Source organism: Tachypleus tridentatus, chromosome 1, assembly GCF_004210375.1.
Source record: "Tachypleus tridentatus isolate NWPU-2018 chromosome 1, ASM421037v1, whole genome shotgun sequence".
Classification (NCBI taxonomy): Eukaryota; Metazoa; Arthropoda; class Merostomata; order Xiphosura; family Limulidae; genus Tachypleus; species Tachypleus tridentatus.
The window spans coordinates 50,917,212-50,942,798 of record NC_134825.1 but is presented as its reverse complement, the minus strand read 5'-3'; the positions used below and the strand labels follow the sequence as shown (position 1 = coordinate 50,942,798).

Below are 25,587 nucleotides of genomic sequence, written 5' to 3'. Positions count from 1 at the left end.
GTTCCTGAAGTAGAGGGAAGGAAATGGTATAGAAGGCATGGGAGGTGGAGGAAAAAAACGTGATCATGAATCCTTCTGATAAAACTTAAATAGCCCATTTGTCCTCAATGACAAGCTAAACTCCCATTGGACCAAAACCAGTCAGGTAGTCACTGATACCATTGATAATGTGATCTATGTTATTAAAGAAAATGATAAGACTGTTGTGCTAATGTAAATCATGATTCCAAAGACATATCACCACAGAAATGGGGCCAAACATAAATTCTGAATATAAGATGATAGTAAACTGATGCAAGTTAAGGTCACACAATGACAAAGAAGGTCCCAACAATAGAGAAACCAAGTATGTAAACCCACAGTTGAAAGCAACAACAAAGCCAACATGGTGGAAAGAAGGACATGGATGGTATAGAGATATGGTAAAACAGTTGTGAAGGTAAGATGGAGGGAATAAAATTGTGCATGGATTTGACCTACACAGATTCAAACCAACAACTGTTGGTCCAGAAAAGGGCAGTCTGCACAATGATAGGCAAGAGCAAACTGATCAAAAGCCCATGGAGGCAAAGCATGCTAATTTTGTCATTTAATTGTGAAGCAAATTAGACAGTATGTACCTGAATATTCAGGGAGAGGGGTAAACCAAAGAGGTAATAAGGATAGAAAGATTGTTCATGTAATAAGAAAGGATGTTCATAAGAAATAGGGGAGAGAAATCAAATGTCACATACACGAGAAATGAAATTGAAAAAGACTATATTAGGTCTAACTGACTCCTCAGGTGGGGCATGGGAAAGTGCAGTTAAAATCAGAAAGTGGAATTTTACAATCCAAATTCTCTTCCATTTGAACAGCTCAGTTTGTTCGGGAGAAAGTCAGGCAGGGTCTGGAACCAGAGGTTGAGTGTGGTAAAGTTCAATCTCTTCATGAATAAACATGGAAATATCTCCAACTGGGTCATCTGCACCTATGGCCTGAAACATAACACTAATTCAACATGTGACACTCAAAGTGATAATGTGAACTTCAGAATTCATAACGAGGAAAATTCAACCAATACTCAAGAGCATAAACAACATTGCAACTGTAATAACCTGAGGTTAAAGTGAAGTTAAGGAACAGTCTTAATAGAAACTAGAAGTGAAATAAACGAAGACCACATCGTGAGTATACTAAAGACAAATGTAAAACATAAAACAAACAAAACGGAATACATCTGACTACACGTACTGCCAAACATGAAGTGGTAGTTCAGTATAAGTAGAAATAGGGAATTACATACATCCCATATGTCATACTTCTATTGGTGGAGAAGTTATGGATAAAAGTTTACATGAGAGACATGCTGAAAACATTTGATTCCAATAGAGGGGAGCAGAACACTTGTGGCATGCTTAAAGAAAAGGTTTGCATATTGAGGGCAGCACTGAATGAGAACAGCTAATCATGTGAGAAGTGGCAAGTACTGTTGTTGAAGCAGATTTTAATAAGATTCCCTGGTACTTATGCAGCAAATAATGTGATGCATGCTCCACAATATATGAAAGACATCTAAACATTTGAATTGCACATTCCGTTAACAGCATGATTTTAATTCAGCATTTCAGAGGTTATTCTGCCTCATTCTAATTATATTCATTGTTATGATATATATATATGTGTAAGAGAATTATTAATGTGAACTGACCTTCTAATCGAGAAGACAACAATCTTTTATACTGTGTGACAGTGTTTAGCAACTTTTTAATCTTCAAGAGACGATTACAGAATGCATTAAATTTTCCAAACACAAAAACTTCACTGAATCGAAATTGCTTTTCTTCTGGTATTTCAGCCATCTTGTCTTTGATACGTTTAAAGCAGACTTGATATTCAGTATTTAAATTGATACAATTCTCCAGCTTTTTAAGGATAATATTTTGAGGCTGGGTCCAGATACTTTCTTTTCCTTTTTCTGAGATGTATATACGGCAAGCCTTAATCATCTGATTAGTAATCTAATAGAAAAAAAAAAACGTAATGGAAGTTGAAATGGCATATATTAAAATGACTAATTATCAAGAACACTTACTGATGCATTGATGTCCTAAACATTTCTTACCTGTCTAAAACAAATGGTAAAAATTAAGAAGTGCTATACAAATAGACCTTTACTTAATAATTTCTTTATAGCATAATTTTTTATTGTTAATAATAAAGTAGCAAACCCTGATCTTTTTGGAGCAAGAAACTTTTAAATTTTTTATATAAAATAGAAATTAAACGAAAACATTAAGTAAAATGCTAGGCAGCTTATAAAAAATTAATAATTTTATTTTATAATACCACAAGTTCACTCACAGTTTTAAAATTAAGGAAGGATACTCACCATCCAACTTAAACCTGTTGATAACAAATTAAAATCATCAAGATTTAACAAACAAAAATCACTAAAAAATCAATAAATATAAGGTAATAAAAATAACACGGGGTCATTCCATGTTAAATCAGATTTTGGAAAATTTTCCAGGTGACCCCCTCAGAATGCCTTGAAAAAATTTGCATATGCTCATCTACCCATAAAAAGAAAAACTGCCAATGATTAGATCAATATCTTTAACAGTTTCTGATTTACAGCCCTGTAAAATTTAATTAATTTTGTTTTATTTTTTGCGAATTCATTTTCAGGCAACTTTAGCTGCTTAAAGCTGCAAGAGTAATGGTCGTAAAAAGCTGAAATTTGCTACACTGACTGAATTTATCTCACAGAATTCAAAAATGGTCTCAAATCAAATTTATCTCTCAGGATTTTCATAGTGAGGCCGTAAAATCATCTGAAAACCCAAAATTGTAAAAAACATTAGTTTATTTAATAAGCCATAACTCTAAGACTTAATATGATACAAAGCTGAATATTTTTTTCAAATTTCCTATAACATATCAGTTGATAAGTCAGCAATTGTTGTGATTAAAAGTCTATTAGAGCTCCTGTAAAAAAACTTTAGTTGCATGCAACTTTTTATGATTTAGCTAAAAATAGCCCTACTACAGGCCACAGTTTGACCATGTCACCAGTTATTCAGCCTTTTCAGATTTTTACCGTACATTCTTACATCTCTGAATATGATCTACAAAAAAAATCAAGATGGTGTCAACCTACTTTTTGAGTTATAATTTTTTAAAATATCCTCTGACCATACGTTTTTTATTTACAGTTATGACAGAAAGTGTTCATACCCCTGCCTCCCCAGTGGGTTTTTTTGCTCATAACTTAAAAAGTATCACAATTAGGCTAATAGATGTATAGTATATTATAAATATTATACTAACATATATCTACATAAATTTTTATGTAAATTAAACAACAAATAAACTGTTTATAAACAAATAACCAAAAACAGGAAGAACAGAAAGTGTTTGTACAGTTCAGAACGTGTGAAAAAACTGATATTCCTGTAACAATTTTGTTAAGTTTGGCAAATAAACTACATTATACCATTCCAGAATTAGACACTGGGTTCATAATTATTGGAATTTAGCCAGCAAAATTGTACTTCCAGCAATTTAGCGCCATCTCTGTCATTATCTGCTTGGTCAATCGTGGCAAACAGGAATCAACTGTCCAGTGATTTAAAAAACCGAATTATTGTAAAATACAAGTCTTGTGTGTCTCTTTCTGGTATTGCTACACAACTTAGTATGCCGAAATCTAATGTTCAAAGCATAATTGTCAAGTTTAAGCTCACAGGATCAACTGCTAACCTCCCTCGTTCCAGACGCCCCACCAAAATTCCAAAGAGAACCAAAAGAATGGTTCTCAGAGAAGTTAGTAGGAACCCTCATTTAACACGTAATGACATACAGAAACTGGTAAGGGAAACTGGGGTTGAAGTACGCACCTCTACAGTTACGAACGTGTTATGTTCTTCTGGGTTCAAAGCATGCCGTTCTCTTAGAACTCCATATTTAAAGCCTGTTCATTTAAAAGCACGATTGAGGTATGCAAGAAAGCATGTAGATAAATCCTTTACCTATTGGAAGAGCATTCTTTGGTCAGACGAGACTAAAATCGAGCTTTTCTTCCACAATGATGTTCGCTATATTTTCCGTAAGAAGGGTGAACAAAATTATCCAAAGAACACCATCCATACAGTTAAACATGGAGATGGCTCAATCATGCTATTGGGTTCCTTCAGCTTTTCTTGTGTAGGCAGCCTTCACCGTGTCAACAGAATCATGAAAAAGGAGGAGTACGTTGATATATTAGGCACTTATATCATGAATGATGCTTGGAACATGTGGCTTGGGCGTCGTTGGATCTTTCAGCATGACAATGACCCCAAGCACACATCAAGATATGTGCAATCCTGGTTGCAGAAGAACCATATAAGTGTTCTGAAGCGGCCATCACAGTCACTCAATCTCAACCCAATTGAAAACTTTTGACATGAGTTGAAGACCAGGGTTCATCAGCGTCATCCGAAAAACTTGCAAGAGTTGGAGGCCTTCGGTAAAGAAGAATGGAAGAAAATATCATTCGAGTACTGTCAAACGATCATGGAGGGCTCTTAGGAGAGATTGCACCAAGTAATTCACCTGAAAGGCTACACAACTGACCATTAAAGTAGACACATGAACACTTTCTGCCCCTCCTATGTTTGGTTATTTGTTTATACACAGTTTATTTGTCGTCAATTTACATAAAAATTTATGTATATGTGTGTTACTATAATATTTATAATATTCTGTACTTTCATTTACCTATTCATGATACTTTTTAAGTTATGAGGAAAAAACTACTCACAATGCAGGGGTACAAACACTTTCTGTCATAACTGTACCATTAAACCAAGATTAAATCTGTTATAGGCTTACAGTAAAATTATAACCATGACTTTCACTCACAAAAATTTGCAATTGCTAAACCATTTTCACAAGTTCCAAATTTATGCCAAGCGAAAAGATGTTAGATAAAAAAAATTACCTTATCACCTTCCTTCATATTTTGAAAACTCTAAAATCATAAGAAGCCTGCTTAATCAAAATTTTCAAATTACCTTTGTAAAGATGGCAGTCATACACTCAGATGAATTATAGTAGCATGATACTGCATTGATCATTTTCAGAACATTTATTAGTGCTGGTAGACCTTTCACCATATTTACCTGAAAAAAAACAACAACAACAAAAATAATAAATTTTGATATTATGAACTGATTAGCTTTCTGTCAACATTCACGAAAAATGTTAGTAGTTAAAAGAATGACTTTTACACTTCAATCTTGATTTCCATTAAAAAATGGATATTGTCATAAAAATGATTCACAACAGGATAAAATGTTCATTACTATGATGTAATTATAACAATTAAGAAATATCACATTTAACACTATATGTACAAAGTGAACTAATAAAGTATAATTGAACTGAAGAATATATTCCATTTAAAAGCACATGTTTGTAGTACTTGAAACAGTATGCTGTTCTGAAAACAATTTTGGCTTTTTTTTAATATTATGTGCTGTATTTACTACATTAATCCTTTTAATTTATAGATAAAATTTTAGTCACAAAAATTATAATTACTAACTTGGCACAATGATTCTTCAATAATAGGAAGACATTGTAAGCTATCTATGAGTGAACAATAACATTTTCCAATGTTGAAAATGTATTTCCAATAGATACTTATCTCCCCTCACATAATAGCTTTCTATGATTTTTACTGTCCTCTACATGTGCAATATTTGCTCACCACAAACCTTGAGGTTCCAACTTAACATTGTGTTTACATGTAGTGTAGCTGTGTTGTAGTATGCAACAATACCCCATCAGTAGGAGTGTAACACATCTTCCTAGTGCAGCTGCCTCCATCACTGCTGTAGAAAGCCACTTTGAGGTATTTGACTTACAGTCCACAGTAGTCTACTTTAATACTACGAAACAGAAGAGAAAAGCAGCTTTCATTTTGACAATTCACACAGGGTAAAGGTGTGCAGACACAGTACACAACCAACATCAGGCCACCCAGAAACCTGACATCTGGACAACAGTAAGAAAAGGTAATGTAAGTGTGCTGGGTCAACACAAATCCAAAACCAGGCAGAATCAGGAATTTTTCATTAGGATTGTAGTAGAAAGAATATCTCTACCAACCATGTGTCCTACACTGATCCAATACTAGACCACTCAAGAACTGACCTCCAGGAGCCAGTAGTATCAGAGAAAATCAATCAGAGAGGTGAACTGCATGTGATGAATTTGTTCAGTCCAACACTAGGTGGCAACAAGTATTTGTCATCTAGTCTACAGTAGAAGGAGAGTACTCACCATGTTTAGTCTTGGGCTTTTAATATTGGGGAAGACACTGAATTGATGGAAAGTATTCAAAGAGGGCTACTAAGGTTGTTAACTTTTGAGAAAGAGGAGAGTTGAAAAAGATCTAATGGAAGTGTTTAAGATTGTTAAGAGAATTCATTGTGTTGATACATTCTCTCTACCCAGAGTTAAAAAAGAAAATTATCTCAGGTTTGCATGCGTCTAGCGATAGTATACCTATAACTATATAGGAATCAGAGACATGAGGAATAGTATTAATTAGCAGTCCTGAGAGCCCAGGGCAGGCCTAGCAAGTTGCTAAAGGATTTAACATTTACTGTAAAGACTTATCTGGATAGAAGTGTGTGGCAAAGCTTTGTGGAGTGATGTAGCCAACAGAGTTTTAGCCTAGCATGAAGAAAAGTGGTAAGACCAGTGGATATAAATAAAAACCTTGACAGGGCAGGTATCATTTTCAGCTAAGACAAGTCTATTTTTCTAACAGTTTCCTTTAGATGTGGTGGAAACAGAATATTTAAGGAAGTTTAAGGAAGGGTTAATAAATGCATAAATGATTCTTTTCTTGTGTTTGTTTTTATTGGATAAAACAATGTAGGTAGACCAACAGATTTTTTTATTTTACTTAAATGCTGTGTTATATTGCTAGCCATGAAAATTCAAATTAAGTAAATTATTCTATGGTGACTTTTTTCTATACAAGTTTTCAATGGTATAAAAGCAATTACAGCACAGTCAACTTTTATAAATATTATACTAAACATAATACAAAGAACAAAATTACAAGTAAAAAACAAGCTTTAAACCTCAATATTAGAGAAATATCAAACATACAATCCTGTAGTAAATTCATCTGTATTATATAAAAGTATTAAAAGTCAAGCAAAATGGTAAACTCTTACTCACAGAAAAAATATATTAAAAAGTAAGAATATATATATATATATGTAACACATTTTTATCTAAACTATTGGAACTCTTCATATATCCTGAACATATTAAACAAATACTTGTAAACTGACCCTTGATAACTGAAAATAAGTAACCCTTTCTTTCAAAATTCTGCTTCCTATTTAAAACAAAAAATTGACTTTCAAAACTTACAGGATCAGAAGAATATAAAGGCTGACAATAATGATTAAGGGATTCTAGGTATTTTACACATTCTCTTGTTTCATTCCATCCTTCTGTAATGAGTTTATCTACTTGTAGCCAAGACTGTGAAAAGGAATACAAACTTATGAGTACATACTAAGCAAAAGATCTAAAAATTCAAGTAATATGAAATGGTCAAGAAATTATATTTATGATTGTGGTATATATCTATTTCTAAAACATTTGCTAAAAATCTAGAAAAAAAGCAACTTAAAATACAAAACAATATTTTCTGTTAAAAACTAAACCTATTTAATATAGATTTAAATTTTATGGAAAAAATCTTACAATTCATAGGAAAACTTTCTAATCACTTTTTTAAATTTAGAAAACATCAATGTTTATAGGAATAAATGAACTTGAAAATTCCTAGCTATAAAACATATTTGAAAATGAAATAATACATAAAGAAATTAATTTATATTAAGTTATGATATTAAATAAGTAGCAATTCCTTTAAAAAGTAGAAGTTTATCAACTCACTTTGATCATTTTAGAATTAGCTGCTTTCAACACAAATATAACTGTGCAGAAATTATGGCCTTGAATTTGGTCAGTTAGTGATCCAAAGTTCCCCTGACGACATTTCCAGTATTCGAGCTCAGCTTGAGGACCAAGATCTTCAGATTCTTTCCTTATTTGTGAACTTTCTTGAAGAAACTTCAACAAAGAAATTATTATCTTTATAAAAGCAACATACAGAACGTACACAAAATTGTTTTTCAATTGGTTCTATTGCTTATGAACAAAATTACCATTGAGAGATATAATTCACTATGATATCAAGTGGTGCAATGTTATATAAAATTTAATGTATGAAGAATACCACTGTTTCAGATTAATGTTACAAATCATGACCACAAGTTTAAATCAAGACTTTTGGAAAATAAGGTCTATATTCCACTATCAAAATTATGAGTTATTCAGTTAAAATTACATCAACTCTTTCTATTAAATATTCCACTAATACCTCTAACAATTCCCACTCTTACCCTAAACTTCAAGTCAAACAGACCTCACACAGTGTACAATAGACCTTTGGCATTAAATTAAAATAAACAAATGAATTCCAATTTAAAATAAAACATAGATGATATCCAGAGAAATACCTGTACTCATGACACCATCAGTATTCTCAAATGTGAGATACTAGAGAATAAGCTAGAGAATCAACAACTCTCTACTTTAATGATTATAACAGAGCAAGATTATACTGATACCAATAAAGTTCTTCAGAAATTCTGTATTCTCTAAATACATAATAAATATATTTTATAGATATGTATATTTCCTTCCTATTTTTATAGTATTAATAAAGACAAAATAAGTTACAGAAGTAAAGAAATTATAATCCTGTAATAAATATTACTTTAGCAAACTAGGTTTTTAAACTTACACACAGCTAAACATTTATGTAAAAATTTAACATAACCTTCAAAATTCTCATTTCTTAAGCAACTTAGTTTATATTTCCTTTAATGATTCAGGAACTTTCTCCAGTATCAAAAAGTAATGACAAGTCTAATATCATCAGAATTAATAATATTACAGCCATGCATTTAAGCTTATTAGTTCAATTTAACACAATGATCTTTCAGAAGTGAGACATATTTTTATTAACTTTTAGTAGATGCTAAATTACATAAAGCAAATATAAATGACAGATTGCATAGCGAGAAAAAATGACTGTTTAAAACTTTGATACTATGAAACAACCATGGGGTGTCACAAGCTGTTAACTTTTTTCTTTAAGTTTTGTATGTTTAACATAGAATGCATTATTTTCCTTGGTAATTTGAGATTTTGAAATTTTTATAATTTCTAAAGAACCTGAACATTATTTTTATCCTTGTTGACAATAACTTTTACGTTTAAAAAAAAGCACAAAAAAGTAAGAAGTTTGTTGTACCATTAGTTTGAAACACTAAGTTGTAACCTTGAATGAAACATTTCAAGTATTCTTCCAAATAATGCAAATACACATAACTCTAATAAATCTTCCACTTCAGCTACAGAAAAACTGGCTAACATGACAACAGCTAATTTTAAGTAAAATTGTAGCTAATACTAAATAAATCTGACAATAATTGTAAGTGAAATGTAATTTGTATAATGACCACAAATTAAGAAAATTCCTTTCAATTTTCTGCAAGGAGTCAAGTAATTAAAGCCAAAATAAAAAGACGTATTATTTTACAATATACTGTATTTTACGTTTATAATTCCTGATTTTATAAAAATAAATTGGCTAACCCTTAAATACTTAGAGAAATTGTTACTTCATAATTTTAAACATCTCTTAATGTTTTAGTGAATAGTTATTTATGTAAAATTATACAATACAGATATATATATATATATATATATATATACATAGCACAAATGCTTCAGTAATTAATGCTATATTACTTCATATTTCCACAAAATATATAATTTTAAAAAAAAAAAGAAAATATTTTGCAAACAATTTCTGTAAGTCTCATCTGGAATAAGGTGTAGAGTCAAGAAAATTCTCTCTCACTACTGAAAAGACATCAACTTTAAGAAAAGAACATGGAAACAGACTGCTAAAATTAAACTGTTTAAGAAATTTGAGGTATGTTTGTTTTGTTTGTTTATGAATTTCCAGCAAAACTTCACAATAGCTATCTGTGCTAACCATTCCTAATTTAGCAGTGTAAGACTAGAGGGAAAGCAGCTAGTCATTACCATCCACCACCAACTCTTGGGCTATTCTTTTTACCAATGAATAGCAGGATTGGTCATCACATTACAATGCCCCAAAGCTAAAAGTGCAAATATGCTTGGAGTTACAAGGATTCGAACCAGTAACCTCCAGATTGTGAGGTAAGTGCCCTAATCACCTGGACATGCCAGGACATGTTATGATAAGAGAACAAAAAATTTAAATTTGTTTTTTCCAGAATGAAGATTTACAAACAACTAGATGACATTTAATCAGATGTTTGTTGATTTTTTTAAACACAATTTGTTTGAATAGCAGAGAGAAAAAGTTGAAATATAAGCTTGAAAATTGAGGTGGCAAATGCTTTAGAAGCCCAAATCGTAGCTTCTTCTTTGATAAAATATTTTCTCTCCTGAGTTATATTATAAATTATGGATATCAAGAGACTTTTGACCAAGATTTTAGAAGATTGAAAATAAATGTAGAGCATAACAGGTCAAAAATAAGACTGGCAGATTGAAAGATAAACTTATTTGCTATTATTCTAATGTTAAGAACATCAAGAATAAAAGGATGAATTGAAGGTTCAAGTTCAAAGGAACAACTATGATATAACAGAAATTGATAAAACCTCATTAGATACGAGTTCACATCTAAAATGTTTCTCCTGACATTTTTCACCCTCCAAATAAACTGCTAATGGTTTGATTGTTTGTTTTTCTAAGTGACCCCGTAATAATGAATTAACTTGTAAAGAATGATCTCAAGACAAAAATGCAGTGGAGTCTGTGCTGAGTAAATTGAAATTGAACATACTAATATGGTTCTCCTTCCCTTTCATGCTTATAAGATCTTGGATCAGTGTTGCTAACAATAAGCATAATGCAAACTAATGTTAGTACTACAACTAATTAAATGTTGGGAAGTCCGTAATACCAATATAAAGTTCTGAACTTCATCAAACGTCATCCATACATTTATTTAATATTAGGTTTCCTTTTTTAATTCTGATAGCAAGATCTTCATTTCATTAAATATTTTAAACTGTTGTATTAACATGAATTTATTGCTTTTACTATTGTATTAATACTAGTATCAACATACTAAGTATTACACTGAGAAATAATGAAGCAGAAGAACCGAAAGACCATGACTTCACATTCTAGAGTGCCTTAGACTTTTATTTTTTAATATTTATCTTCTTCATTTCACATGTGAGGAAAGCAACAGTTTTGGAAATTGATATGTAATTTTTCAACTAGCTTGTGATATGATAAATACATTTTTAAGGTATAACTATTATTAAAAAATGTGCCCACAATAGTTAAATATTTTTCCCTTACACTAACCAAACATGTTACACAAGAAGCAGAGCAGAGGTATATAGTTTTATCTATTTAGTACTTATATTTCATATATTATAAGGTCAGTCTCAAAACATTCAAGAACGTGATTTAAAATATGTAGTCCACAAAGTTTCCTTCTCACCTAGTTTTTGTTGCATTTTCAATCAAGGGGTTTAATGTTTGTTGATTAATACTTAGCAAGATTTTACCCCACACAAATTCTAATACTTTAATGTTACTTATTACAACATTTATTACGGTATAATTCTACGAATGCCTTTATTAAGCTGGCGAAGAATAATTACAATTGATTATACTAACGTCTAATAAAAAGAATAATGAATTGTAATCATTCTTTGCCAGCTTAGAAAAAGGGGTTCACACCATACACATAACAATTGCTGACGTAACAAACTAATTATTAATTTCTTAAACTGTGTTACGACCACATCTATTAGTAAACGATACACGTCGTGGGAATGAATAACGTGGATAGTGCGGTTAAAATATTATTACACACTTTCCTTCTTCTTAAAACCCCCAGAGAACTGAATTTAAAATATGCTGTTAAGTAGAGAATAAATGTAATAACATGGATAGTTAATCCCAGTTACAATTTGTAGCAGACGAGACCGAACTCAATATACAAAGTGGCATCTTGAAAGAACTACCCTAATCAGCCATTGGGTAATAAATATAATATTTGTAATTGTATTTAAAATATTAAAATAAACAGCTTTAAAATTGAAGGATAAAACATTATGTATTTGATCCTTTATATTATATTTTTAAAATGAAAAATAAGTAACATTTTGTTTTTGAAAATACTAATAAACTGACCAAACTAAATTTGTGTATCGATTATTCCATATTAAATCCCAACAGATAGTCCAATGTGGCTTTGCTATAAGAAAACACACACACACACCCATATCAAATAACACTGGTCAACAAAAGTAGTGTTTTTCTTTTAACGAGAATATGTAATATTTCTAAATTTAAGTATGCTGATTGCTAAAATGTCCTTGAAGTTATTCTGTTACATTAGGTTTTTGAGAAAATGGACATGCGCTGAAAAGTATTTGATTAAAATGTTTTGTTTTGTATAAAGTCGGGACAGAGCCGTCAGCATACCATTGAAGATTTATTTTCTTTAGTGTTTTTCCTGCTAAGCCTCGGTGACGTTAGTGGTGAACATGATGAAATGTTTTGAAAAAGCATTATTGTCATGGAAGAGTGTAACCAAGACGAGAAAAATATAAACACGCTGACTGTTTTTTTTAATTTCGCGCAAAGCTACTCTAGAGCTAGTTGTCCCTAACTTAGCAGTGTAAGACTGGAGGGAAAGCAGCTAGTCATCACCACTCACCGCCAAAGCTTGGGCTACTCTTTTACCAACGAATTGACTGTCACATTATAACGCCCCTTCGGCTGGTAGGGCGAGCATGTTTGGTGCGATCGGGAATCGAACGCCTTAACACACTTGGCCATGCCCCATTCTATAACCAAAAAGCATTGACTAAGAGGTTCTTTTAACGGGTACAATTCAAATATGTTTTTATATATAAAATAAAATAGTAATAAATAATATTTCTGATTTGTATATATAAAATAACGAATAACGTTTCTGTATTATAGAATTTAATTTCTCAAGATCCCTGAAAACCTTGTGTAGAGTATAAAAAAAAGTTTTTCGGCTCATTCCACAAAAATCACATGTACCACGCAAAAATATATACTCATTGTGAAGAACATGTTCATTTGATAAAAAAACAAACAACCTTTATGCAATAAACAAATAAACCAAAAGTTTACATTTGTTGACCAGCGTAATCAAATCAAGTTACTCGCATTTTAAATATTGTTTAAACTGATGATTATTTACAGACGTAATGAAATGTACTACATAGCTATATATATATATATCAAATATATAAGAGGCAAACATATTTCGTTCATGATTTGAACTTTACTGTTCAAAGTCTATGGTTTCCAAAATTATTCGTAGCTTTATGTTATTCATTTTCGCACATTAACAAATATACTACCGAAAGATTTTTTTCTCAACAAAAACACGTTTAAGTACATTAAAGTCCTAATCGAATGTTCTTATATTAGATAAGATTAAACGTCTTCAACCCTCATCACAGTACCTGTTGAATTTGTTCAATCCAAATCTTCATAACTTTTTCAGCACTGTTCACAATATCAAGACTTTTGGCAGCCTGAAAACATTCGTTTGGACTTTTGAGGTTAGCAAGATCCGTTCCACGAAGGTCTCTCAGCACCGTTCTTCTCAGTATACACATGTGTGCAACTAGAGGAATTAAATATAAGAATGTGGAACTTGTCATAGTCAAAAACACGAAAAGATCTCTCCTTTTAAGAAATAAATTGCCCTTTTGTAATATATATTATAAAGCAGGCGTGCTTGGAGTGATAGCAAAATTCAAACCTTTTGTGGTGCAGTTCTTTATAAGGTTCCAATCAGAGTTCCAGAGAGTGGATTCGAGGGTCTAAAGCTCTGTTCCGACTGCTGCGAAACAACAACATGCGCCCCTCACTGTGAGGGCTATGGGTGCTTCATGAGAGCGACAGTTAAAGTTCACTATTTGATTTGAATAGCATAAGAGATGAAGGTGGGTGTTGTTAACTATCTGCCTTTACTCTTATCTATCATTTCAAGATTAAGAGCAACTTGCTATTGTGCGGCTCCTTGCAAATATTCGAATCAAACAAATTATCCATTTGTATAGATAATGAAATAGTGATTTAATATTTATCCAGAGAACTTTACATTGTTTTTTCTTTATGTTTCACAATTTTTGGCTTTCACAGAACAGCATAGCTATATGTCGGTACAGCATCTTTTAACTAAGCTTAAACATAACCATCAACTGTTGGTAGAAAAACATTGTTTGTCGTTGTTTTCTTAAGTTAAAGACAAAGCTATACAATTTGACTATTTTTGTCCCGCTTTCCATAGGTATCAAAACTCGGTTTCTAGCGTTACAAGTTCGCAAACATTCCGCTGTGCCATTAGGGAGTGTTAAAACACACACTTCATTTTAAGTAGGTTGGAACTTATCCTTAAGTACTTTCACACCTTTATATGAACATACACACATGAAACACACACACACACACATATATAAAGTTTTTTGTGAGCAACATGCTGCTCAGTATAATGATATTGAAGGGAACGTCATTATTTACTTCAATATAGAAACTGTTTATTTTTATAATAGAAATATTTCGAAATTTTAACAACAAAATATTAAAAGTATTTTACATAACTTAGAAAAAATAAATGCGGTTGCTAAAGTGAGTATTTATGCAAAATAGTTCAGAAGAGTTTGTTTTTGGATTTCGCCCAAAACTACTCGAGGAATACCTGCGTTAGTTAGTTGGTTAATTATCACCATTAGATTCCATCAAGGAACATTGGGCCGCAATCGCTTGCGGATTCTTCAACAGGTGTTTAAGTCAGTAGGTTGTCAGCCCGTTGCACCGAGCCGTCTTTAATTTAGTAGTGTAAGACTAGAGGGAAGGCAGCTAGTCATCACCACCCACCGCCAACTCTTGGGCTACTCTTTTACCAACGAATAGTGGGACTGGCCGTCACATTATAACGCCCCCACGGCTGGGAGGGGGAGGATGTTTAGCGCGACGCGGGCGCGAACCCGCGACCCTCGGATTACGAGTCGCACGCCGTACGCGCTTGGCCATGCCAGGCCTATACCTGTCACTAATTTTCAAGCGACAGACAAGATAAAATGCAATTAATCAACTTCATATATCATTGGACTACTTTTACCAACAAAATATGGAATTGATCGTCCCAATATAACGCTCTCGTGACTGAAGCGACGAGTATGTTTGGTAACGAGATTTGAGCTTGTGACCCGAATATTGCGATTTGAGCGCCATAATCACCATGTTATGCCCTATTTTGCGAGAATAAAATAACACTGAAGTTTTTAGCTTAGTAAAAGTAAAAACACATAAAAATAATGCCGTCGAAACATGGCTATAGTAAACATTTCTTGTTTGTTTGTTTTGAATTTTGCGTAAAACTACTCGAGGGCTATCTGCGCTAGCCGTCCCTAATTTAGCAGTGTAAGACTAGAGGGAAGGCAGCTAGTCATCTCCACCCACCACCAACTCTTGCGCTACTCTTTTACCAACGAATAGTGGGATTGACCGTCACATTATAACGCCCCCACGGCTGAAAAGACGAGCATGTTTGGTGTGACGGGGATTCGAAGCCGCGACCCTCAGTCTACAAAACCTGTTGTTGAAACATCACACTACTAAAATAGCACATTTGCCTGTTTATTAAACCTTCGCCATGACCTTTGAGATGTGTTAGTTTAAGATATTTTTATAATCATGGACACTTAAATGCACATATATTTTAGAGGCAAATCCCCACTCAATGCGCAAATATTCAAATCATATAATAACACGATCCTTAAGAGTTGGCATAACATAATTATGATATATTATTCAGCATCCTATTTCCAGGCATATATTTAGCCGTCATTTTGAAACTAAACTTTTATTATTAGACAAAAAAATTAGTGACCATTTGTTAAACTTTTCGTGAGGACAGGCTTTACATCAAGCAGGAAAATGCCAAATATCCTGACATTTATGAAAAGCATGCTTCACATAATTCACATGTGGAACCTGTTCATATAAAGTCACAGTGCATATTGTAGACACCATGAATTTGTCATAAAAATGATTGATCACATTTTTCTTTCATAATCTAAAAAGAGAATGCTCCGATAACACTCTCAGCCGACCTGAATGTTTTATGATTGATGCACCATTAAGCTCCTTGTAATATTATACGATCTCATGCCAGTATATTCGCGTGACCAAGCAATGTGACTTTCTTTTTTGCACATTTTATGAAGTTTGTAATCCCTCATCTTAAAATAAATTAATAAACAATATGTTAACACCTTGCAATTTTTAAAACTATTAAATTACCTCGCTGGTGCATTTATATATACATAAACTATACTTGTATTCACACAGTTGTACTGCAAAGCATGCCATATTTCAAAGGTTGGTTGGGCACTTTGAAAGAACATTGTATGTAAATTTTTAACAAAACATCTGACTCGTATGGAGGTTTAATGCATTAGATTAAAATGATTATGGATACCACGTTATTGTATCTCATATCGCCACATCTAGTTATACTCTGTCTGCCAACCGTGCATCTTGGCAATAGTCCTGCAGTGTAGTTTTCATTGCAAAAAGGCTCCACTATGAGGTTGTAACGTCCAAATTACACCATTCATCCGTATTAGATATTTATAATTCATCTAATATAAAAGGTCACCAGTTTCCCGATACCGTTTCAACAGTTCGATCGCACAGAAATCAGTAAGTGACTTAACTGATATGCTTTATTCTTTAGCTGCTTAAAGTATGCGACGGTTGAACGAGAGGTATGACTAGAAGCCTTATTTTAGTTAACAACTACTGTATTACCTTAGATACCAGACGAATATCTCTTGATTATGTCGCATACTGTTACTTTTTACCATCGAATTTTGTTTTCGCGAATTTTTGTCTATCACAAGACACTGCACCGTATCTACCATGGCTAGGGTATGACTTGTTGCAGGTCTCTTTCTGAATATTCTTTTTCCATAAGTTGATCCATATTTATTTTACAATGTCAATGGGAAAAAAAAAGACATCCCATCTTGGAGATTATAAACCACCGAACTGAACACATCTTTATAATCTGAATGTACGAATATTTTGCAGAGGAAATGGTTGTTCCATAACCTTGTCTGAAACATAATAAATATTTATGTAACGTCAAAGCAATGTCAAAATATATGTACTTCCGCCGTGACTTTATAGTAATTGTGAATGCTACGTGACTTCCTAACTGTGCACTCAACATTGTTTCAATATAATGAATTCAACCCTTTGTGTGCCATGTTATTTCATTTGATTTGCTATTTAAAAGTATCTAACACGTAATAACAATTCTTTGTATGTTTTTTTCTTCTTACTTTCTTACCTTTCAAAGAACTTGCTAAAAGAGTCAAAGAGTACAGTACATCTTCCTTTATTTTTTTCTTCCCAAGTTTAGTTTTTTCTTGATCTAGGGTGTTAGTGGTTTGTTGGAGTACGGGATAGTAAAGTAAACTTAGCATCCTCTGCAGAGACCTGAAGAGCTTCTCGCCACATCCGTCAAACACTCCCACTACATAAGCCTAAAATTTGCAAGGATACTATACTATAACGTTTATAAGGTTAGAAATATTAAAGAAAAACAACTATTACGAAGTATAATACCCTCTTTAAAATATAATATCAGTAAAATAGAAGAATAATCTTACATCTTCAGCAGTAGCAGTAACAGGAACCGTTGGATCAATTTTTACAAAGAAAACACAAACACCCTCCGATAATGGGTTTTTTTCAGTCACTAACGTGATTTGCTTCTTGTGGTCTCGTTGACTTTGTTCAACTTCATTCGATGCATTTTCTAATATATAAATTAAAAAAATAGCTTCTATAACTCGTGATTTTAACTAAATATGAAATCAAATTTTGTCTCAGTTCGTATGCTGATAAAATTAGTACCGTTAACAAGTGATACCTCCACAGAAACCTTGTTTTTATTCGTTTTATGACATTTTTATTTTCTCAGTAACAGAGGTGTACATACGTTAGGATTCATAAAAACATTAGTCCAGAGAATCTTATTACTAGATTAACATAACAGCTAGTAAAGTTATTTTCGCAATATCGGAAAGTTTTTCATAGTGTGGATTTGTGCTCTGAGACGAAAACTGACATTAAGTGAAGAAATCCTTCATATAAAATGGATATTATATATAATATATATATATTTCTTAATTATACAGCCGCTATACACACAAATAATTGATAATTACTTTCAGTTATCATTAAAATATAAATTGTTTTTCAAATTTTCTCCATAATTTCATCGTTAAAGGAAACGGTTTATATTTTCATAAGACAGTTAAAAGTAAGAAATAACACATACCTCTTTTGGTCTGACAAAAAAATAATAAACTGCGAAGCCCTCCAGCCGTGAAAAAACGCTTAAGTAGTACTTTCTGAAAAGTTTTAAAATTGTTACTAAATTCGGTTCTGAGGCGTACGTAAGAACGTAAGATGTAATCTACTGACTGTGTATATCACATGAATGTTAATTGTATATAAGTAGTATTCACGTTTAATTACACGCAAAACGTTGGTTCATGATTAAGAAAATAAATATATGGAACAAGGAAAGCAAAAGGAATCAAGTAAACACAAACGAACTTAAAAATATAATATTATATATTTGCACCACATAAGTGACCATAGTGTTTGTGTTACCAAACTGAATGAAATTCTGTTGCATGAGACTTCTGTCTGTATGTTGAAATCGAGTGCAACAGAAATCAAGGGGCAGCCAAAAACAAATCACTTTTATACTCAAACAAAAACCTTAGTGCAGTATCCAATAAGTTAGGTTACATACACCAACCAATAGTCTACATAAACTTTAAACCATTTTTAAAATATAAATGAAAATGTGTGTCCGAGAAAAAAATATACTGCCGTATATCAATTATTTGTTATCTGTTCCTTGTACGTTTCTAAATTTTTTAATCAGTAAGTATCAAACTTGACACAGTGACAGGACGACGCAAGGGAGCGGGGTTGGACCCCTACATTTAATTTTATATTGATAGAAATTTGAAAACAGTATATCTTTGTTTTCAGCACTAGTACATTTATGTATTTTTATTGCACTTTTAACATTCACGATGCTAAGAAGAAAAAAAAGGAAGCACAATTTCCTATCAGTGATGTCGAGAAAACCCACTTGTAGAGAAAAATATATATGTAAAAGCGGCTCGTTTGGGTTGAGAAAAATTTTTATTTTTACGTAGAGGAGTGAACAACGTTTCGACCTTCAAGATAGTCTTGGAACTCTATATCCGAGACCCTAACCCATCTATAGACATTCTCAGCAACCAATTAGAAACCCTCATAGAATTTATCACGATTAAGACAAACTTCATGTTCAACAGCCACAACTACATACAAACAAATGGCCTAAGCATGGGCAACAAAGTGTCACTTCTAGCTAATATTTTTATGACACAAGTTGAAACACAAGCAATTAACACAGCATTACATCCACTACTATACTGGTACAGATATGTAGACGACACGATTGCGGGATTCAAATCTACAGAACACACACTTAATTTTTTCAATCACATTAACACTATACATCCCTACATCAACTTCACATGTGAACAAGAAGAAAGCAATCAAATATCATTTCTTAAAATTTCTCAAAATTACAGGAACCGATACACAATTTAAAACAGAAATCCACCAAAAAATCACCCATACTGGACTATACATTCCTTTGGAGTCAACAAATGAAATAAAACAAAAACTCAACATACTAAAAAACCAAATAAACACAGCCATAAAACTATGCTCACCAGATAAAATTAACGATGAATTGGACAAAAAAAAAACAATACTTCATCAATATCGATAAGTTTCTTCCACAAACCGTGGAAAACATTATACGCACACAGCTGGACAGAAAGCTAAATCAACCAACAAAAGTAAATATATCTCACGAATCAAAAAATCACGAAACCATATACTGCTGCATACCATATATTCCCGACATCAGCAGAAAAATAACCAACATTTGGCAAAAACCAGGAACAAAATATGACATTCCATTTAATATCATTTTTTTTTCCCAAAACCAGGCACAAAACTGAGGTCTATACTATGTAAAAACTATACTGACAAGCACCACACCAACATTATTTATAAAATACAATGTGATAACTGCCACGGCTTCTATATTGGAGAAACAAGTAGAAAAATGGAAACCAGATTCAAAGAAAGTCACAGATAGCGCGTAAGGCGTGCGACTCAATCCGAGAATGCTCGCCCTCCCAGCCGTGGGGTGTATAATGTTACAGTCAATCCCACTTCGTTGGTAAAGAGTACAAGAGTTGGCGGTGGGTGGTGATGACTAGCTTCCCTCTAGTCTTACACTGCTAAATTACACTAGCACAGATAGCCCTCGAGTAGCTTTGTGCGAAATTTCCAAACAAACACATTCTTACGTTTTTAAACACTGCAATTCAAATAAACACAACATAACCATAGAAAACACTCAAATACTAAAACAAAGAAACAAACATAAACAAACGCAAAATTAAAGAAACCTTACTTATACAATAACTCAAGCCCAAAATAAACAAATACAAAGGAACACCTTTATACCTATATTAAAAATAATATAATTAATTATAATAATAAAATAAATAATATAAAATTATATATTCAAACATCTCAGCACGCCTTCAACATTCCGACACTCAGTTACACAATCTTTTTCAAACATGTGGTCAGCTTCCGGTCAGTTACCTCTTCCTTTCTTTGTGAACCTGACGATGACCGAAGAAGGTCGAAACGTTGTTCGCTCCTCTCAACCCAAACGATCCGTTTTACATATAAAAAAATGGTCTCAACGTGCCAAACGATCCGTTTCGCGCTAAACATGCTCGCCCTCCCAGCCGTGGGGTGTATAATGTGACGGTCAATCCCACTATAAAAGATACAATTTCCTTCCCTTTGTTACAAACGAATTGTTATTTCACCTGCTCGCAGTGTTGGTGGAACTGAACGAATGTCCGACAATGGCAGTATTTAGTTTTTTTGTTTAGTTGCACAGCGGTATGTTTATGGGTTCACATCTCTAAAAACCAAGTTTCGATACCCGTGATCAGCAGAGCACAAGTAGCCCAATGTATAGCTTTGTGCTTAATTCTTAGCAAACAAACTTGTTCAATAACTAAATACCACTTCTTGTCTCACCACACAACGTATCACTCAGAATGCATCAACGAACGCAACAAACATAAAATTCATAGAGGCAACTAAAACGCTAATCTTAATTGTCAAGGTGATTTACTCACCAATGAAAATTTGAAATAAACATTCTAAAACAACAAGTTAAACCTAACATTCTAATAGCTTTAGAAGCATTAAGCAAGGAAAACTAATAAACATTAATATTCACGGATTTAAATCTTACACTCTACTTGACACGAAAACGAACAGAGAAATAGACTTATAAAAATAACATAACCAGTATAATATCAATAGAATAGTATTTTAAATCTTACATAAATAAAATCATATTTTGTAACATCCTCATAAAAATAGAACAACCATTCCAATTGTAGCCATTTGCTGTTCCCCGTCAAAAACATTAATATAAACTATCTCCAACAATAGATGTCAAGAAATAAAAAATCCCTGACTATAGGTAATTTAAATGATCCACGTAAATATTTAAACAGAAATGGAGATTCGCAAAGTGGAAAATCTATACGAAATGTATTAGACAGAAACAGCATGTACAAGATATTTAGATTCGGTGGGGGGCCTGGCATGGCCTAGCGCGTTTAGGCGTGCGCTTCGTAATCTGAGGGTCGCGGGTTCGCGCCCGAGTCGCGCTAAACATGCTCGCCCTCCCAGCCGTGGTGACGTTATAATGTGACGGTCAATCCCACATTGACTAAAAGAGTAGCCCAAGAGTTGGCGGTGGGTGGTGATGACTAGCTGCCTTCCCTCTAGTCTTACACTGCTAAATTAGGGACGGCTAGCACAGATAGCCCTCGAGTAGCTTTGTGCGAAATTCCAAAACAAACAAACCAAAACAAGATTCGGTGGTTAAGGCGCTCAACTCGTAACCTGAGAGTCACGGGTTCGAATCCCCTTCGCACCAAACATGCTCACCCTTTCAGCTGTGGGGGCATTAGAATGTGACGTTCAATCCCATTATTCGTTGGTAAAAGAATAACACAAGAGTTGACGGTGGGTGGTGATGACTAGTTGCTTTCACTCTAGTCTTACATTGCTAAATTAGGGACGGTTAGCGCAGATAGCCCTCGTGTACCTTTGCATGAAATTCAAAAACAAGCAAACACTATACGACGACACACCAACTTTCACTCGCCAACAAACACAATATATTAAATTTAATAATAGTCTCGTCCACTTAATTAACTAAAACAACAAATTTCATGGTTCATAAAAATAACAACGAAAAACTCAAGTGATTACGTCCCCATGATTCACGCATGGAGATCCCCCAACACTGCAAGAAGTCTCACTACTAGACAAGTAAAAATGAGTAACAACATTAAATGTCTCTGTATTATCTGTGACACCTGTCTAACACGGAACAAACATATTTAGAACATACGTACCTCGATTAGCAATGCACCAACTACATCAGGTTTATTGCAGGCAAGCACACAAGCTTTACACTCGCAACATCCCTTAAAATATACAAACGTTTGTACGCCCACTTATATATGGGTGTCAAGTAACCTATGATGTGTCAGAAAACAGCCTTAAAAAGCTACAAGTACAACAAAAGCCTAGTAATAAGATTAATCCTAAGGCTTCAAAAATTTACCCCAGAAGATTACATATATAAAATCAGCAACCTCCCCACTTAAACAAAATAAGCTAGTGTGTGTTTTTCTTATAGCAAAGCTACATCGGGCTATCTGCTGAGTCCACCGAGGGGAATCGAACCTCTGATTATTTTTGCTTGCTTTAGCACAAAGTTTCACATTAATCTATCTCCACTTGGTCGGGTCTGTCACGGGGTTTTAGTCTCCAATTTTAAAATTATAAACCTTGACACTTATGACAAAGATACTGAAAGACAGTTTACCAGTTATTAAATACAGTTTTATATAAACAAGTAAATAAATATAGTAAATTACTTCAAGTAGACTTACATTTTCATCAGTAAATATATCCCTAATTACATCTTCCTCTGTAAGTCCTGTTGCTTTGGCAATTGTTAAGAAGATATGATGATGACGCTCATCGAGATTCTCGGTTTTGAGAACTGTCTTTTCTTCTCGAAATCTCTGTCAATAATTATCGTTAGTGAAAAAGCCTGATAATGTAAGCAAACTGAAATATAAAAACATAAAACGCTGAAAACTACAGGCACAGATTAGGTTATATAATTTGAAACCTTAGAGGAAAATATGTCGAGAAAAAAGTATGATATGCAACTTTAATAAACAAAATCATCCTATAACTTAGTACGTGAATATACTGTTATTCATTTTTGTTTCACACTATTAGTAGAGGTTTTTAAAATTAATAAAACAGTTGCTAGAAGGAAATGTACAGACTTGAACCGCTCTAATACTATTCTCATGATATCACTAACGATAGGAAACTGATCAAAGACTTGTGTATTTCAGTACCAGGCCTCCTTCCTAGAAAATCTGATAAAGTAATCTTAACGTGTTTAATATATACTGGTTGTATGTGGAGATAGAGAAATTGGAAATTCTGTTTTCCATTTTCTGTTAATGATGAGAATATATGACATTTTGGGGAATTCTATTGGAAATTATAATATTTTTCAAATTCAGTTATTTCTTAGCCAAAATCATTTTGTCTTCACGGAGCGAAGTTGGCATTTAAGTGTTCAACCTACAGTTGTCGGTTTTTCTGTTCCGTTAAGTGTTGTTTGTTGGACATTTTGTGTGATATTTTATTTTGCAACTTACTCGACTTTATTTACTTTTCAAGTTAAAATCTTACAAATCTCTTGCTATTGTAACTTAGTGTCTTGCCTATTGTTCCTAGGTGTAGCAGTGTCACTGTATTTTTCGTGCTGGTTATATCCATGCCCATACTATAACGGCTATTATCATTGTACAAATATATAATACGGAAAATATCACCTGTAGGTGTTTTAAAAGGACTGTTTGACCTATAGTTTGCCTTAGAACAGCAATCTGAGCACAATTTATAATATCATAGGTTAGGCATATTTGTGGCATCGTACCTTTTATTTGCAATATTTAATAGTTTCTACGAAGACGAGGACGTGCTGAAGAGAAAAAAAAAACATTGTTTATTGTGCGTGGATAAATTACACTATTTTTGAAGAGAAATGAAATAAAATTATAAGAACATATTGTTATAAACCACATTTTTAATATTGTAATATAAATGTTAATTAAAGGGCGCAAGACGTTAAGTTCGAAAATTTTAATATTGTAGGCCTAAAAAACTTAAAAGTTGACATCATATATTCTAGTGAATTTAAGGACTAAATTATAAGCACAAGAAGCAATGAAGTATTGAGATGATGTATTGTCTCTAATCAGTAGAGTGAATCAATCAGAGAGTCTTTATGTCTTTGTTTGTAGCTATGCACAAAGGAACACAATGGTCTTTCTGTGCTGTGCCCATCACAGATATCAAAAACTGGTTTATAGCGTCATAAGTTCTCAGACTTACCACTGTGGTACTGAGGAAGGGGGAGACGACTGTTAATATCATTGTTTTGTTTTCAGTTACTTGATCGATAAGCCGTGAAGTTGTACATGTAAATTTATTTTTACGTTATAATTGTACAATTACATTGGCTATAAATGTAGCATATACATTATTACTACTACGTTTATGCTTGTAAATACGTTATGGAGAAAATAAACTCCTATACTATCGTTACATGTACTAGGCTTTGAAGTATTTTTATCAGATAGTATAAAATAATCAATCAACAAAAGAACAATTTACAACAGTTGTGTTAGAAGTGGGTTTATTTTTTTGGTGCAAATAAAATAAAACTTTGAATATACTTATCGAATGTCAAGTAGTTATTCCTATCAAGGATCTTTGCCTTCCATACTGGTATTCCACAATGTGTGATTTCTCTTTTCTTTGTCCCCCGCTAGTACAGCGGTATGTCTCCGGATTTACAACGCTAAAATCAGGGTTCGATTCTCCGCGGTGGGCTGAGCAGATAGCCTTTGTGGCTTTGCTAAAAGAAAAACACACACAAACACACATACTCTTTTCTTTATTCTACATGTTTCTTATATACCACAGCCGCTACTGTTTTTCAGTATGCTGATGGTATTGCCACATTGGTTATCTACTCCATCATTGTCACCTAAAACAGGGTCCTACAAATAACAGTCAAAC

At 33.0% G+C, this 25,587-nt stretch overlaps 1 protein-coding gene across 1 annotated transcript in view; it reads right to left on the bottom strand.

Annotated features, from left to right (window-relative positions):
- LOC143248542 (dynein axonemal heavy chain 5-like) overlaps nt 1–25,587 on the bottom strand; it is a 173,131-nt gene that overhangs the window by 144,881 nt on the left and 2,663 nt on the right. The window contains 9 exon segments of the mRNA XM_076496978.1: nt 1,691–2,000; nt 5,040–5,147; nt 7,423–7,536; nt 7,957–8,133; nt 13,659–13,822; nt 17,561–17,756; nt 17,883–18,031; nt 18,557–18,629; nt 23,367–23,501. Coding sequence (XP_076353093.1) covers nt 1,691–2,000; nt 5,040–5,147; nt 7,423–7,536; nt 7,957–8,133; nt 13,659–13,822; nt 17,561–17,756; nt 17,883–18,031; nt 18,557–18,629; nt 23,367–23,501 — 1,426 coding nt within the window.